This window comes from Armigeres subalbatus, chromosome 3, assembly GCF_024139115.2.
Source record: "Armigeres subalbatus isolate Guangzhou_Male chromosome 3, GZ_Asu_2, whole genome shotgun sequence".
Lineage (NCBI taxonomy): Eukaryota > Metazoa > Arthropoda > Insecta > Diptera > Culicidae > Armigeres > Armigeres subalbatus.
This window is the reverse complement of record NC_085141.1, coordinates 364,802,557-364,816,367: the sequence shown is the minus strand read 5'-3', so window position 1 is coordinate 364,816,367 and position 13,811 is coordinate 364,802,557. Positions and strand designations below refer to the sequence as shown.

Sequence of the window (13,811 nt, the reverse complement as noted above, 5' to 3'; positions counted from 1 at the left end):
TTGGATTGATTTGATTGATTTGGATTGGTTTGGATTGGTTTGGATTGGTTTGGATTGGTTTGGATTGGTTTGGATTGGTTTGGATTGGTTTGGATTGGTTTGGATTGGTTTGGATTGGATTTGGATTGATTTGGATTGGTTTGGATTGATTTGGATTGGTTTGGATTGGATTTGGATTGGTTTGGATTGGAATTGATTTGGATTGATTTGGATTGATTTGGATTGGTTTGATTGGTTTGGATTGGTTTGGATTGATTTGGATTGGATTTGGATTGGATTTTGATTGGATTTGGATTGGATTTGGATTGGATTTGGATTGGATTTGGATTTGGATTGGATTTGGATTGGATTTGGATTGGATTTGGATTGGATTTGGATTGGATTTGGATTGGATTTGGATTGGATTTGGATTGGATTTGGATTGGATTTGGATTGGATTTGGATTAAATTTGGATTGGATTTGGATTGGATTCTGATTGGAACTAGATTTGAATTATTTGGATTTCATTGTATTTGTTAAAATCTCAAAATTTATTGTTCCTCATTCACTACATAGATCCAATTCTAATGGCTGTAATAGATTTGTGGGACAAAATAGGGACGAAAGTATGAATCAAGATTCGTTTTTCGCAACCCATCATTGACCAGCCCACGACCTTCCTGAGAGTCGCGGCCCACAGTTTGGGAACACATGTTCTAAGCGGTTGTTAGCAAGTTCAACATCGATATGTTGAAGGTCAGCTTGCTGGTATTACTATATATGAAGCTGATAGTCTCCGTCAGCTGATTGTTGAGTCATGCTAACTATAGGTGGACGGATTGGGTCAATTGACCATGCTGACGCTGAATGAAGCTGATAGTTGGATTCAACGGACGGTATAGTTGGTACCTCCGGTTAGAGCACACCAAAAAAATATTTTTACACGGCATTTGAAAGAGAAATTCATATTCCTTATTATGTCGAAAAATTTGAGATATGTAATTTTTTTTTATCTCAAGTTCTACCAATTTTACTAAAATCATGTTTTTTTAAAAATAAATTGATATAACTCGATAATGGAAGAAGATACAGACAATATTCTTATAGCAAAACATGCGTTTTGAAAAGCCCCAAAAGTCTTCAGAAGGTAACATCCGAGAAAAATAAAAAAATGAAATGAGCAGATCATAAATATTGTTTTTTGAGGGACACCCTAATCCTCGTATGTAAAATTACTCTAAACAAGTGAGCTTAAGAGCTACATAAAAAAATTATATAGCAAAGTTGATTCGAAAAAGCTGCGCTACAACTTTGTAGAACATTTTATGTCAATATTCCGCAAAATGAAAAAAATCACATTTTTACAAAATGGGCCACCCTATTTTTCGGTAGCTGTAAAATAAGGGCCCAAGTATCCAAAACAACTTTATAGAAAAAAAAATTTTTTTCTTTAAAGTATGCTTTAGGCTGAAAATGCATCATTTCTCGTAAATCTTGCAATACGATGATAATGATAAAACTTATAAAAAGTGTTAAAGCTGTAGATTTTTTAATTTTCATTTCTCACGAATGTCACCTTCTGAAGACTTTTGGGGCTTTTCAAAACGCGTGTTTTGCTATAAGAATATCGAGTTACATATATCAATTTATTTGAAAAAACATGATTTTAGTAAAATTGGTAGAACTTGAGGTAAAAAAATAACGTATCTCCAATTTTTCGACATAATAAGGAATATGAATTTTTCTTTCAAATGCCGTGTGAACAGTTTTTTTGGTCTGCCCTAACCGGAGATATCAACTTACGAAAAAAATGTAATTTTGACAGAAAAACAATAATAACTTTTGTTCGGAAAAAGATATTGAGCATATTTATCCATTAAAAGTTGCAATTTTTTAAGCTCTAAAAGTCACCTGAAGACGACTTTTTCGAGAAATCTAAAACAAAAAAGTAGATAAAAAATACTGTTTTCTGAGGTACACCCGTACACCCTAATCCAATTAAGTAAAATTGATCTGAATCAGTCAACCTAAGAGCTACACAAAAAGTTTTTTTTAGCTAAATTGATTGGAATAAGCTGCGCTACAACTTTGTAGAACATAACATGTCAATATTCCGAGAAACAAAAAAAATATTATTTGATGGGCCACCCTATTTTTTGGTTGCACCATAATGATGGCCTTACTATTTCGAACAATTTTGTAGAACAACAGTTTTTTTTCTAAAAAATTTAGTTTTGGCGTAAAATGCATCTTTTCACGTAAATCTGTTCCTGGACTAGTGCATTGGCTTTTAGAATTTGGATCAAAATGAGTTCGCGTTAGATTGAAGAAAACATTATGATTTGCTTCATATCCCATCATTATATTACTTTGAATGGATTGGAAATGATTTGGAATTCGAACAGATAGGATTTGGATTAGATTTTGGTTGTATTTGGACTTGATTGGAATGGAATTGAATTGGATTTGGAATGGATTTAAAACGGATTTGGATTAGATTTTGGTTGAATTTGAATTAGATTTGAACTGGATTTGGATTGGATTTGAATTAGATTTGGAACGGATTTAGATAGAATTTGGATTAGATTTGTTTTGGAATGGATTTGGAACGGATTTGGATTGAATGTGAAATGGATTTGGATTGATTTGATTGATTTGGATTGATTTGGATTGGATTTGACTGATTTGGATTGATTTGATTGGATTTGATTGATTTGGATTGATTTGATTGGATTTGATTGATTTGACCGATTTGGATGGATTGGACTGATTTGGATTGATTGATTTGACCGGATTTGGATTGATCGATTTGATTGGATTTGGATTGACCGACTGACTTGATTGGACGACTGGATTTGGATGCACCTGACTGGATCTGATTGATTTGACTGATCTGGATGGATCTGATTGGATTTGGATTGATTTGACTTGGATTTGACTCGATTTGACTTGATTTGGACTGATTAACTGGACCGACCTGACCGATCTGGACTGGATCTGACCGACCTGACCGATTGGATTGACTGGACCGATCTGGATTTGGACTGGACCTGGACTGGATCTGGACTGGATCTGGACTGATCTGGATCGACTTGATCGATTTGGACTGGACCTGGATTGGATTTGGACTGGATCTGGACTGGATCTGACTGATCTGACTGGATCTGGACTGGATTTGACTGGATCTGGACTGACCTGACTGACTGGACTGACTCGACTGGACTGGATCGACTGATCTGGATTGATCTGGATTGGATCGGACGATTGGACTGATTTGACTGACCTGGACTGACCGACTGACTTGGACTTGGATCTGGACTGACCTGACTGGACTCTGGACTGGATCTGGACTGGACTTGACCGACTGATCTGACCGACTGACTGGACTGGACTGACCTTGGGACTGACCTGACTGGATCTGACTGGATCTGGACTGATCTGACCGATCTGGACTGGATCTGATGACCTGACTGATCTGACTGACCTGGACTGGATCGACTGGATCTGACTGACCTGACTTTGACTGACTGGATCTGGACTTGACCTGACCGACTCTGACCTGATCTGACCGACTGACCGACTGGATCTGACTCGACTGGACTGACCTGACCGATCCTGACTGACTGACTGGACTGATCTGGACTGGATCTGACTGGATCTGACCTGATCTGGATCGGACTGGACTGGACTGACTGGATCTGGACTGGACTGACTTGACTGACCTGACTGATCTGGATCGATCTGGACTGGATCTGGACTGATCTGGACTGATCTGGACTGACCTGGACTGGATCTGACTGGATCTGGATCGACCTGGACTCGATCTTGACTGGATCTGACCGACTGGACTGATCCTGACTGACTTGACTGACTTGACTGACCTGACTGGATCTGGATCGACTCTGACCTGGACTGACCTGGACTGGATCTGACTGGATCTGGACTGACCTGGACTGACCTGACTGATCTGGACTGGACTGGACTGACTGATCGGACTGACTTGACTGGACTGACTGACTGACTCTGGACTGGATCTGGACTGATCGACCGATCTGGACTGATCTGGACTGGATCTGGACTGACCTGGATTTCGACTGGATCTTGGACTGATCCTGACTGATCGGACCTGGAATCGGACTGATCTGACTGGATCTGACTGGATCGATCTGGACTGACCTGACCGACTGGACTGGATCTGACTGATCTTGGACTGGATCTGGACTGACTGGACTGGATCTGACTGGACCTGACTGGATCTGACTGGATCTGGACTGATCTGGACCGATCTGGACTGGATCCTGACTGATCCTGACTGGATCTGACCGATCGGGACTGGATCTGGACTGACCTGACTGGATCTGACCGACCTGGACCTGGATCTGGACTGACCTGGATTGATCTGGACTGGATCTGGACTGACCTGACTGGATCTGGACTGACTGGACTGGATCTGGACTGGATTCTGGACTGATTGGACTGACTTGGACTGGATCTTGGACTGGATCTTGGACTGGACTTGACTGATCTGGATCGATCTGGACTGGATCTGGACCGGATCTGACTGACCTGGATCGATTTGGACTGACTTGGACTGATCGACTGATCTGACCTGGATCTGACCTGGATCTGGACTGGATCTGGACTGGATCGGATCTGATCTGGACTGATCTGGATCGACCTGGACTGGATCTGGACTGGATCTTGGACTGACTGACTGGATCTGACTGACCTGGACTGACCTGGACCGACCTGACCGATCTGACCGACTCCGACTGATCTGGACTGGATCTGGACTGACTCTGACTGGACTCTGACTCGACCTTGACTGGACCTGACTGGATCTGACCGATCCTGGACTGGACCTGACTGGATCTTGACTGACCTGACTTGACTTGACTGGATCTGGACTGGATCTGACTGACCTGACCGGATCTGGACTCGACTCGACTGATCTGGACTGGACTGACTTGGACCTGACTGACTTGGATCGACCTGGACTGACTGACTGACTTGACTTGGACTTGACTGGACTTGGACTTGACCTGGACTGGATCTTGACTGACCTGGACTGGATCTGGACTGACTGACTGGACTCGACCTGGACTGACCTGACTGGATCGACTGGATCTTGGACTGACCTGGACCGACTTGACTGGATCTGGACTGACTCTTCGACTGGATTTGGACTGACCTTGGACTGATCTGGACTGGATCTGACTGACTTGACTGACCTGACTGGGACCTGGATCGACCTGACTGGATCTGGACTGGATTTGACTGGATTTGGACTGATTTGGATTGACTTGACCGGACCTGATCTGACTGACTGGACTGATCGGATTGGACTGGATCTGACTGGATCTGGATTTGATCTGGACTGGATTTGGACTGGATCGATTTGATTGGATCTGGATTGGATTTGACTGATTTTGGATTGATTGATTTGGATTGATTTGATTTGGATTTGGATTTGGATTTGGATTTGATTGGATTGATTGGATTGATTTGATTGATTGGATTGATTTGGATTGATTTGGATTGGATTTGATTGATTTGGATTGGATTTGATTGATTGGATTGATTGGATTTGATTGATTTGGATTGATTGGATCGGATTGGATTTGGATTGATTTGATTGGATTTGGATTGATTTGATTGTATTTGGATTGATTTGGATTGATTTGGATTGATTTGGATTAAATTTGGATTGATTTGGATTGGATTCTGATTGAACTAGATTTTATTTATTTGGATTTCATTGTATTTGTTAAAATCTCAAAATTTATTGTTCCTCATTCACTACATAGATCCAATTCTAATGGCTGTAATAGATTTGTGGGGACAAGATAGGGACGAAAGTATGAATCAAGATTCGTTTTTCGCAACCCATCATTGACCAGCCCACGACCTTCCTGAGAGTCGCGGCCCACAGTTTGGGAACACATGTTCTAAGCGGTTGTTAGCAAGTTCAACATCGATATGTTGAAGGTCAGCTTGCTGGTATTACTATATATGAAGCTGATAGTCTCCGTCAGCTGATTGTTGAGTCATGCTAACTATAGGTGGACGGATTGGGTCAATTGACCATACTGACGCTGAATGAAGCTGATAGTTGGATTTAACGGACGGTATAAGATATTTAGGTTATTGCTACAATATAAAATGTTTCTTGTGAGATCGATACCATAACACTAGATACCAATTTAGTTTAACATTTAATCGATACAACATATTGACTTGCATTTCGTTGTTCTGCGATTGAAAACCACGATGATTAGAAAAGTTTATTTTGGAGTTCAGTTTTCAAAGGAAATTATCGGTTTCTCAAAAGCAATATGTTCATCTTCGTCTCGCGTAAATAACTTTACAAAAAATCATTGCGTTTTATGCTAGAGGATTTTTTTGCTTTTTAATGAGAGAAGAAGGAAATGTGGGGTTTGAGTATGTTACCATCAGCGTGTGATTATACATTAACGCCTCAGCGTGTCGATCAGTGCGCAGCAACCCATGACTCGCTGCTGTCATAACAATTCGCTCCGGCCATTTGGGGCCACGCATCCATTTTACACAATTTCGAGAAAACAACAAAAAACTGTTTTTGAACAAATTGGCACCGAATCTTTCGATTTCTTCGATACAGATCAATAGTTTTTGGCAAAACTCATCACTCTGTGGCACTTCCATTGCAAAAACTGTAAGCAGTACTCCATAAATGCTCTTCAAAGTGCGTGCACATATGTAGTTTCTCAAACAAACCAAAAAAAAATTTTACATTCCAGAAAAAAAATTGTTTTCGTATTGCCAGAATATGTATTTTTGGATGAGGATTCAAAATATATAAAAATCTCATTTTGTCCAAAATTTTTACATACATGCAGTTTCTCAAACAAACGTTAAAGGTTTATGTACGAAACACGTTGATGATACCTGTTGCTTGCCATCTGGTGCAGCAGAACTATAATTTGTCAAGAGGCTTGCTCTAGCGGTGCGACGGAAGTAAGTTTCACTCATTCTTTCACTCCCTAGGTACAAACCAGAACAATTTTGCAATTGATAAAGGTGTAACAGCAAAAATTCCATCGTTTCAGTTTTTCCTCCCAACATTATGCCAAATTGTTTTTTTTTTATTCCTTTCTTTATTTGATAGGCACTCTGTGGTACTTAACCGCTACTGTGCCGAAATCTACTGTGGTACTCTGCTGTACAGAATCCACACAGAATCTATTTTTAGATTTCCATTATCATTATTGTTGTCGTTGCCAGTCCATCTCATCGTGAGTCCATTGTGTCCGTTTGTCCATGTCGTGCGTCCAATGATCGTTGCATTGTTTGGTTGCCATTTATCCGGGTACGTTGGAGGAATGCCTCCGAGAAGAACAAGTTGTCAGTCGTCATCAGCCAGCCGTGACGGTAAGGCGCGTCTCCCAAACGCCACCGTATGGGCTGCATCCGACAACTGACGAGGGTTTGGTGGAGGGGAGGGGCTAGGCGAACGGGGCTAGGGTAAGGCGAACGTGTAACCAACTACGCTACGGGACCCCCCCAGCCAAATTGTTCTAATTGTATAAATATATGCTGTTGCTCCATCATAACTGTCCTATATTGAAAACAAGCATTCCCACGAAATGACGAAAGTTGAATCTTTTGTATTTGGCTTGGTATTTGAGAACGATGCATAATTTACTGAAAAATTTACAGAACATTACCATCCATTGCAATTGGTAATTGATCATTATATCTTTAACTAGTCGACCCGGCAGACGTTGTCCTGCGTAGTAGGCCAAGATTCCCATGTGAAATTTCCATACGAATCCTAATTTTAGTTTCTACGATTTTCAAAACCTTACGCGTAATTTTTGCATGAGGAAATATCATATAAACCCGTCGGAAACGGTAACGAATATATCTGCTGAAGAAATGAAGGAAATCCATCGAGCCGTTTTTGAGTTATGCGGATACGAACACAGACCATTCCATTTTTATTATATAGATAGAAAATATCCTTTAGAAAAGGCTCGCTGGAATTGGGTTTCTAAGCGTTTCCTTATAAAATAATAATGTCAAAATAATTTGCAAAATAATTTACTAACTAACTCAGTATGAAATTCGAAAAAAATATATGAACAAATCGAACAAAATCAATCAAATTTGGATTCAGAACACAATGTATCCCCAAGGGTTAACTATAAAGATTCTAATTACATGGAACATAAATCTCCCCCATCGAATCCAATAATGAAACTGCATTTCACAAAAGACAATACATGTCATTCTTCTCCTTTCTGTCTTTCAGATCGATCTCGCACGGACGAAGCTCTCCAACCTACGTTACCAGCTCGTCCAGCATCATCGTAAACAGCGTTCCAGTCCAGTTCCATATTCCCATGTGAAGGAATCCGCCCCGGTCCTACTCATCGTCGTCGCCGCCGCCACCGTCGCCGTAGTCATCGTCCACGGTCAATGAAAATCGAATTGTCCGAGGCGAACGCCAAGTCAACGCACACAAAGTCATATCGTACCGCCGCGCCGCGACGGACGGGACACGACAGAGAAAAAAGGCCATCTCATTCGACGATTGAATTATGCCCCGGCATGCGTCCACCTAATGATCCGTTGTAGTCGTCGTCGTCGTCGTTGTCATCCAGTGCTGTGCCGCCAAGCCATCCAATCAATGGAACCGTGTGTCATTGTTTTCCTGGGTCGCGTTTCCTTAGGGCCGTGTGACGTTCAGTGATGTAAGCTCGCCTAATTGACCCGAAGTGCGTCTTCAACGGAGCCTGGGGTTGGGGTACCGAGGGTTAGGTAAATCGAGACGGGACGAACTGTGTGCCGTTGCTGATTCTCAAAGGATTTTCGATCTACGTACTTTGTTGCGTATAAGTTAGAGTGGACTAATTTGAGTATGTTCCTTAAAACACGAAACGTTGTTTTCTTTGTTGCATCGTGATAAGAAAAAGAATTTCAAACCAAAAGCCTACTAACGACAACACATGCTTATATTCCAGGATATTTCTTCTTGAATTATAATGAGGATCTATTGAACATTTTCATTAACAGTGGCTTTCAAGATATTAAAGTTAAAATTAATCTTGAAGAATATTGAAATTCAACCCTAATACGGGTCTTGTGCTTACGTCAGCCGTGCTTTAACGACGCGGCAGCATACCTAAACAAAGCACCATGAATCTTATTGGGACCCATCCAAATAGTGAAACGAATGCACCGGAAAATTGGGATTTCTCGTCGTCTTCGTAGCGAGTTTGCACAGAAAGAGAGGAAGAGTGCAGTGTTCAATTTTAAAATTTATCTTCCGAGTGGAATACGAGTGCTCGTAGTGCGTCCAGCGGTGATTCGGTATCGTAAATAAGGTCCTGCAGTGAGTGAGTGAGATTTTTGTTTCGAGAAAACTTTTCCGCCATCGTTTGTGGCCGTGGTGTACGAAATGGCCAAGAAGAAGAAAACGAAGCAGTCACCGCTCCCGACGGTGGTACCGGCGGCGTCTAGCAGCAGTGCCAGCGGAATCCATTTCCACCAGAACGGTGGCGCCCACAAGAAGCTGCACAAAACTCGTGACTCGGACTGCTGCAGCATCAATTTCGTTAAATACGTGCTCCATATATTCAATATCATCTTTTTCGTAAGTACTCTTTGCCGTTAATTTTTAATTAAGTTTATCGGATAGAATCATAATTTTGTGCGCGGCATTTTCCGAGATGGGAAGGAGAAATTGAATTCCAATGTCCGGTTATGGGCTTTGCTCATTATTGAAACCCTATCGATGCGCACTGTGGCATCATCTTGCTTTCTTTGGACAAATCCTCAAACACTATTCACTATTGAAAGATCCGACGATTTTCAAGCTGAGAAAGTTTTTTGAATTAAAATGAACTTTAGTGTGAATTTATTCCAGGTATAACTTGCTTATCACTGCTTCAATCTGACATTACATGCCTCAATCGGTTGAAAGTGTTTAATCACTTCCACTTTGACGGCTATGAGTTGTATGGTTTCTAAGAATGTCTTGAGCTTGGGGTTATGTCCCACCGAAAAAGTGCTCTGCACCCATTGTGCGAAAGTAATAATGAACGAAATATGAGAATGACTTTGTTTGTCACATGCTGGGCCTGCAGGAAGCAACTTTCCTGCGGGAATGCTTTCTTCATTTGCAGGATGCCGTTGTAGACATACAATCGTTCGGACACGACTCATGGACATTTATTGAACGAAGACGACGACGACGACGACATCGAGTTCGTTCCGACCGTTTAGATTGTTGTTGGTGAACTTTTGTACCCTTTTCTTAATAAGTGACTTTTCCAGACGATGATGGTATCCATGCAGCTACTAGACCGAGTAGAAGGCCATTGACTTTGGTCTTTGTTTCTTCTAAGTTAGAGTTGAGATAAAGTTGAAAGTAATTTTCCCCTGCCACTCGCTTGGCTTTTCAATTAAGGTTATTAAATGTAGATGAAAGATCTTAAGGAAGCTGGTACAGTTTAGTTTAGGGCAGGTGATGATTTGCACCAACGCAATTTGTGGAGTGAATGAAGATGGTAATGGAGTATATTTGAATGCAAATTAAAATGTTCATCGACAGTTATGATACCTAAACAACGTATTTTAGAATAAACTTCATATTTATTTCACAACAAAGGTATCATATTTCTCATCATCGCATCATAAATCTCCTATAAATTTGTGTAGATAAAAGACTTACAAAATCTCTACTATTGACTCGAAACCCAATGATTTCTGTCAAATTCAAAGAGAACTGAACAGATCTTTGTTTTTCCACATGTGCTTCTATTTGTCGTATCGTGATTCAAACGAAACCGACTGTTGTTCAATTCTGATACACATAGTTGGGTAGAGAGAAAAGGGTGTGAAATGTTGACTGATATCCCATCGTTATTAGCTGGCTATGGAACAACTTTCCGCAAGGGCAGCTGTTGTATAAATTGATAACACGTCCGTGTACTTAATGGGATAATGTGGGTTCAAATCCCACCGGCAGCCGAATCTTTTTTCGCAATATCTCATAAAAACACCTTGTGGTTACTGGTTATACAACAAAGCCACATATCGACCATCTTAGAAACCGTGTGCTTTTTTCAATCGATTTTCAAGACACGGATTGAGAGAACCATAACGCACATAGTGGTGATACAATCGTAGAATCATTTACTTACTTATGCTTATGCTCATGCTTGTATTTTACCTATTGAAGATGGGAGTGGAAAAACATGTGGTGAATTTGAAATTCACCAGGAGACTGATTGTATAATCACCTTAAGGTGATTATAGAATGAAGCCAGAAATCGGCCATTTTGTAAACCACGTGCTTTTTCAATATTTTTTTCAAGAGCACGAGATGAAAGATCCATAACGCGTATGGGGCTGGAATAATGGTAGATCGTTCGCTTAGTTATGCTGAACAATCATAATTTGAGTTTCGGCACTGTACGAAAACTATTACGCCAGATTTGGGCTTTTGGAAATGTATGTAGATAAACGTGTGGTGAATTTGAAATTCACCACGGGCTTCATTCTATAATCACCTTAAAATGGCAATCTTAACTATGTGTATCAAAATTGAACATCTGTTCCAAAAAAAATCTAAGACTTAACTATATTTAGATCGAAGTGTGCCACGCTAGAAATCAGACGTGAAGTTTTTTGCTTCTGTCATTTTTTCTTGTTATGCTAAATTATTTTTCTACATAATTTAAAAAAAGATTTAGCAGACTTGGAAAAAGTACCTATCAAAAACAAATTTCACGACATCCCGAACCCGATTGACCAGTGATTGAAGTCCAGTGTAAAAAACTATCATTATCCAGAGGCGCTGTCAAACTTGGCGAAAACCACACCCTGACCACCTGCGGGATGGAGGGCCCCATGTTGTTGCATTACACAAAAAGGATTAATTTGGTGAGATTGTTTTAATATAGTTATACTATAATTTGAATTGAAATAGAAACTATATATGCCCTGGATTTCAAATCCGGAAGTTTGTTTATGGATCCGTTATTCAATTGATAATGGTAGCATAAATAGGCGGCTTATTGTGAGCAAATGAAATGTGTGAAATGGGTCACTGGAGCTGCAGTAAAGCTAGCACCATCTTACTCCCGGACTAGATCTGACTGTAAATTTTGTAAAACAGACAGCTCTCTTCCATAACATCACATATATATCACCATTGGGGGGATATTCCATCTTCATGGAGGCAAGTGAAAGTTATCTTTATACCAAAAGTAGGAAAGCGAAATAAGACGCAGTCTTTCATCAGTTGTGTTGAAAACTATGGAGAAGGTGTTGAGTGATTATATCAACTCAAATTACATGATCAAACATCCACTGTTTAAGTTCAAGTTTGCCTACCACTCAGGTAAGTCAACAATTACGGCACTTCATACAGTGGTATCTAAATAGGAAAAATCTCTGTCCGCAAAAGAAATAGCGCTTTATTCTTTCTTAGATATTGGAAGAGCCTTCGATAAGGCTTCTTATTCGTCAATATATCGTGTCATGAAGAAAAGACACTTCGACACGAACATCATCAAATGGATTCACACCATGCTTGCAAAGAAATCTCTCGAACTGGGAAGTTCGTCTATCACAGTATGGGCAACAAAAGGTTTCCCTCAAAGAGGACCACTAATGTGGTCCTTAGTTATAGACGATCTTTTAAAAAACATAAAGGAAACATATTTCAAGGTTGTAGGCTTTGCTAATGATATTGTAATAGTATCATAGTAATAGAACACCGTGCAAACTTTTCAACGTGCCAATACAAATGCTCACATTTCCAACTGCATGGAAATTTGCAAAAGGGCAATTCAAAACATCGTCTTTACACTCTTTTCAACATTCCTAAATGTATTTCCTTGCAATTGAGACGTTATCCATATTTTATTTTGGTGGGACAATATTTTTTGAACGGGAATTGTGCAGGAACGGAAAACGGACTCTTCCTTTCGGGGGGGGGGGGGGGGGCGGAGAAATGTTTGCTACTGACTAACACTCAACGGGCTAGAGAACAACATGTACAAGGCGATCCACAAAAGATTACCGTAAGGGTCTTAGGGCCGATGTCCACGTAGCGATGGAGACTGGATCAGAATGGTTCTTCTGGTAGTACATATAATAAAACACCGATTTCGCTTTTCCTCTCGATGTTTATTCCGTAGCGACAAAATACAAATTCAAATTCAGTGTCTGAGGATGACTGTTTATATACAGTCGACTCTACATCTCGATGTTCTATATCTCGATTACTCTCCCTATGTCGTTTGTGTCCTCAGTCCCTTCAATCTAGATACATTTGCGCTTTCTACATCTCGATAACCTCCCTATCTCGATATCTCTCTAGCTCGATGTGTTCTGATCATATTTTGTTCAGGATTCACTCTTCTTATGTCGATATGTTCAAATTTTTAGGCTACTAGACCATCTAGACACATCAACAACAGAAAACGACAATTGTTTTATTGTCGTTTTTCATAGCAACGAGCTTTTTTGGATCTAGTACCCATTTCAATTTTCCTTCCATTCCTTGATCTCTCCCTATCTCGATGGTACCTTCAATATCGAGATGTGGAAAGGCGACTGTACATGTTGAGCGAAACAGTCCAAGGACGCCAGTTCAATACGGGAAGCCAATTTTGAGTTTACTGCCTGAAGCCAAAATTGAGTAAATCAAACCTCCAGTTGGGTAAATATATTTTCCGTTGGGTACTTTTTTAACATGGGAGTAAAGGCTTCCAGGTTGGGTGAATTGAACTTACTATTCTTCCGTGCAGGGAAGAGGCAAGACGATATTTATATT

At 40.4% G+C, this 13,811-nt stretch overlaps 1 protein-coding gene across 10 annotated transcripts in view; it reads left to right on the top strand.

Moving 5' to 3' along the window:
• LOC134226322 (CD151 antigen-like) overlaps positions 1-13,811 on the top strand; it is a 335,335-nt gene that overhangs the window by 181,301 nt on the left and 140,223 nt on the right. For 8 of the 10 annotated variants that reach the window (XM_062707031.1, XM_062707029.1, XM_062707028.1 and 5 more), the window contains one exon: positions 8,274-9,617. In XM_062707031.1, coding sequence (XP_062563015.1) covers positions 9,423-9,617 — 195 coding nt within the window. In that variant the 5' untranslated portion in view covers positions 8,274-9,422. The remainder of the gene's footprint in view (positions 1-8,273; positions 9,618-13,811) is intronic. The other 2 variants (XM_062707037.1, XM_062707035.1) reach the window with 1 other exon arrangement.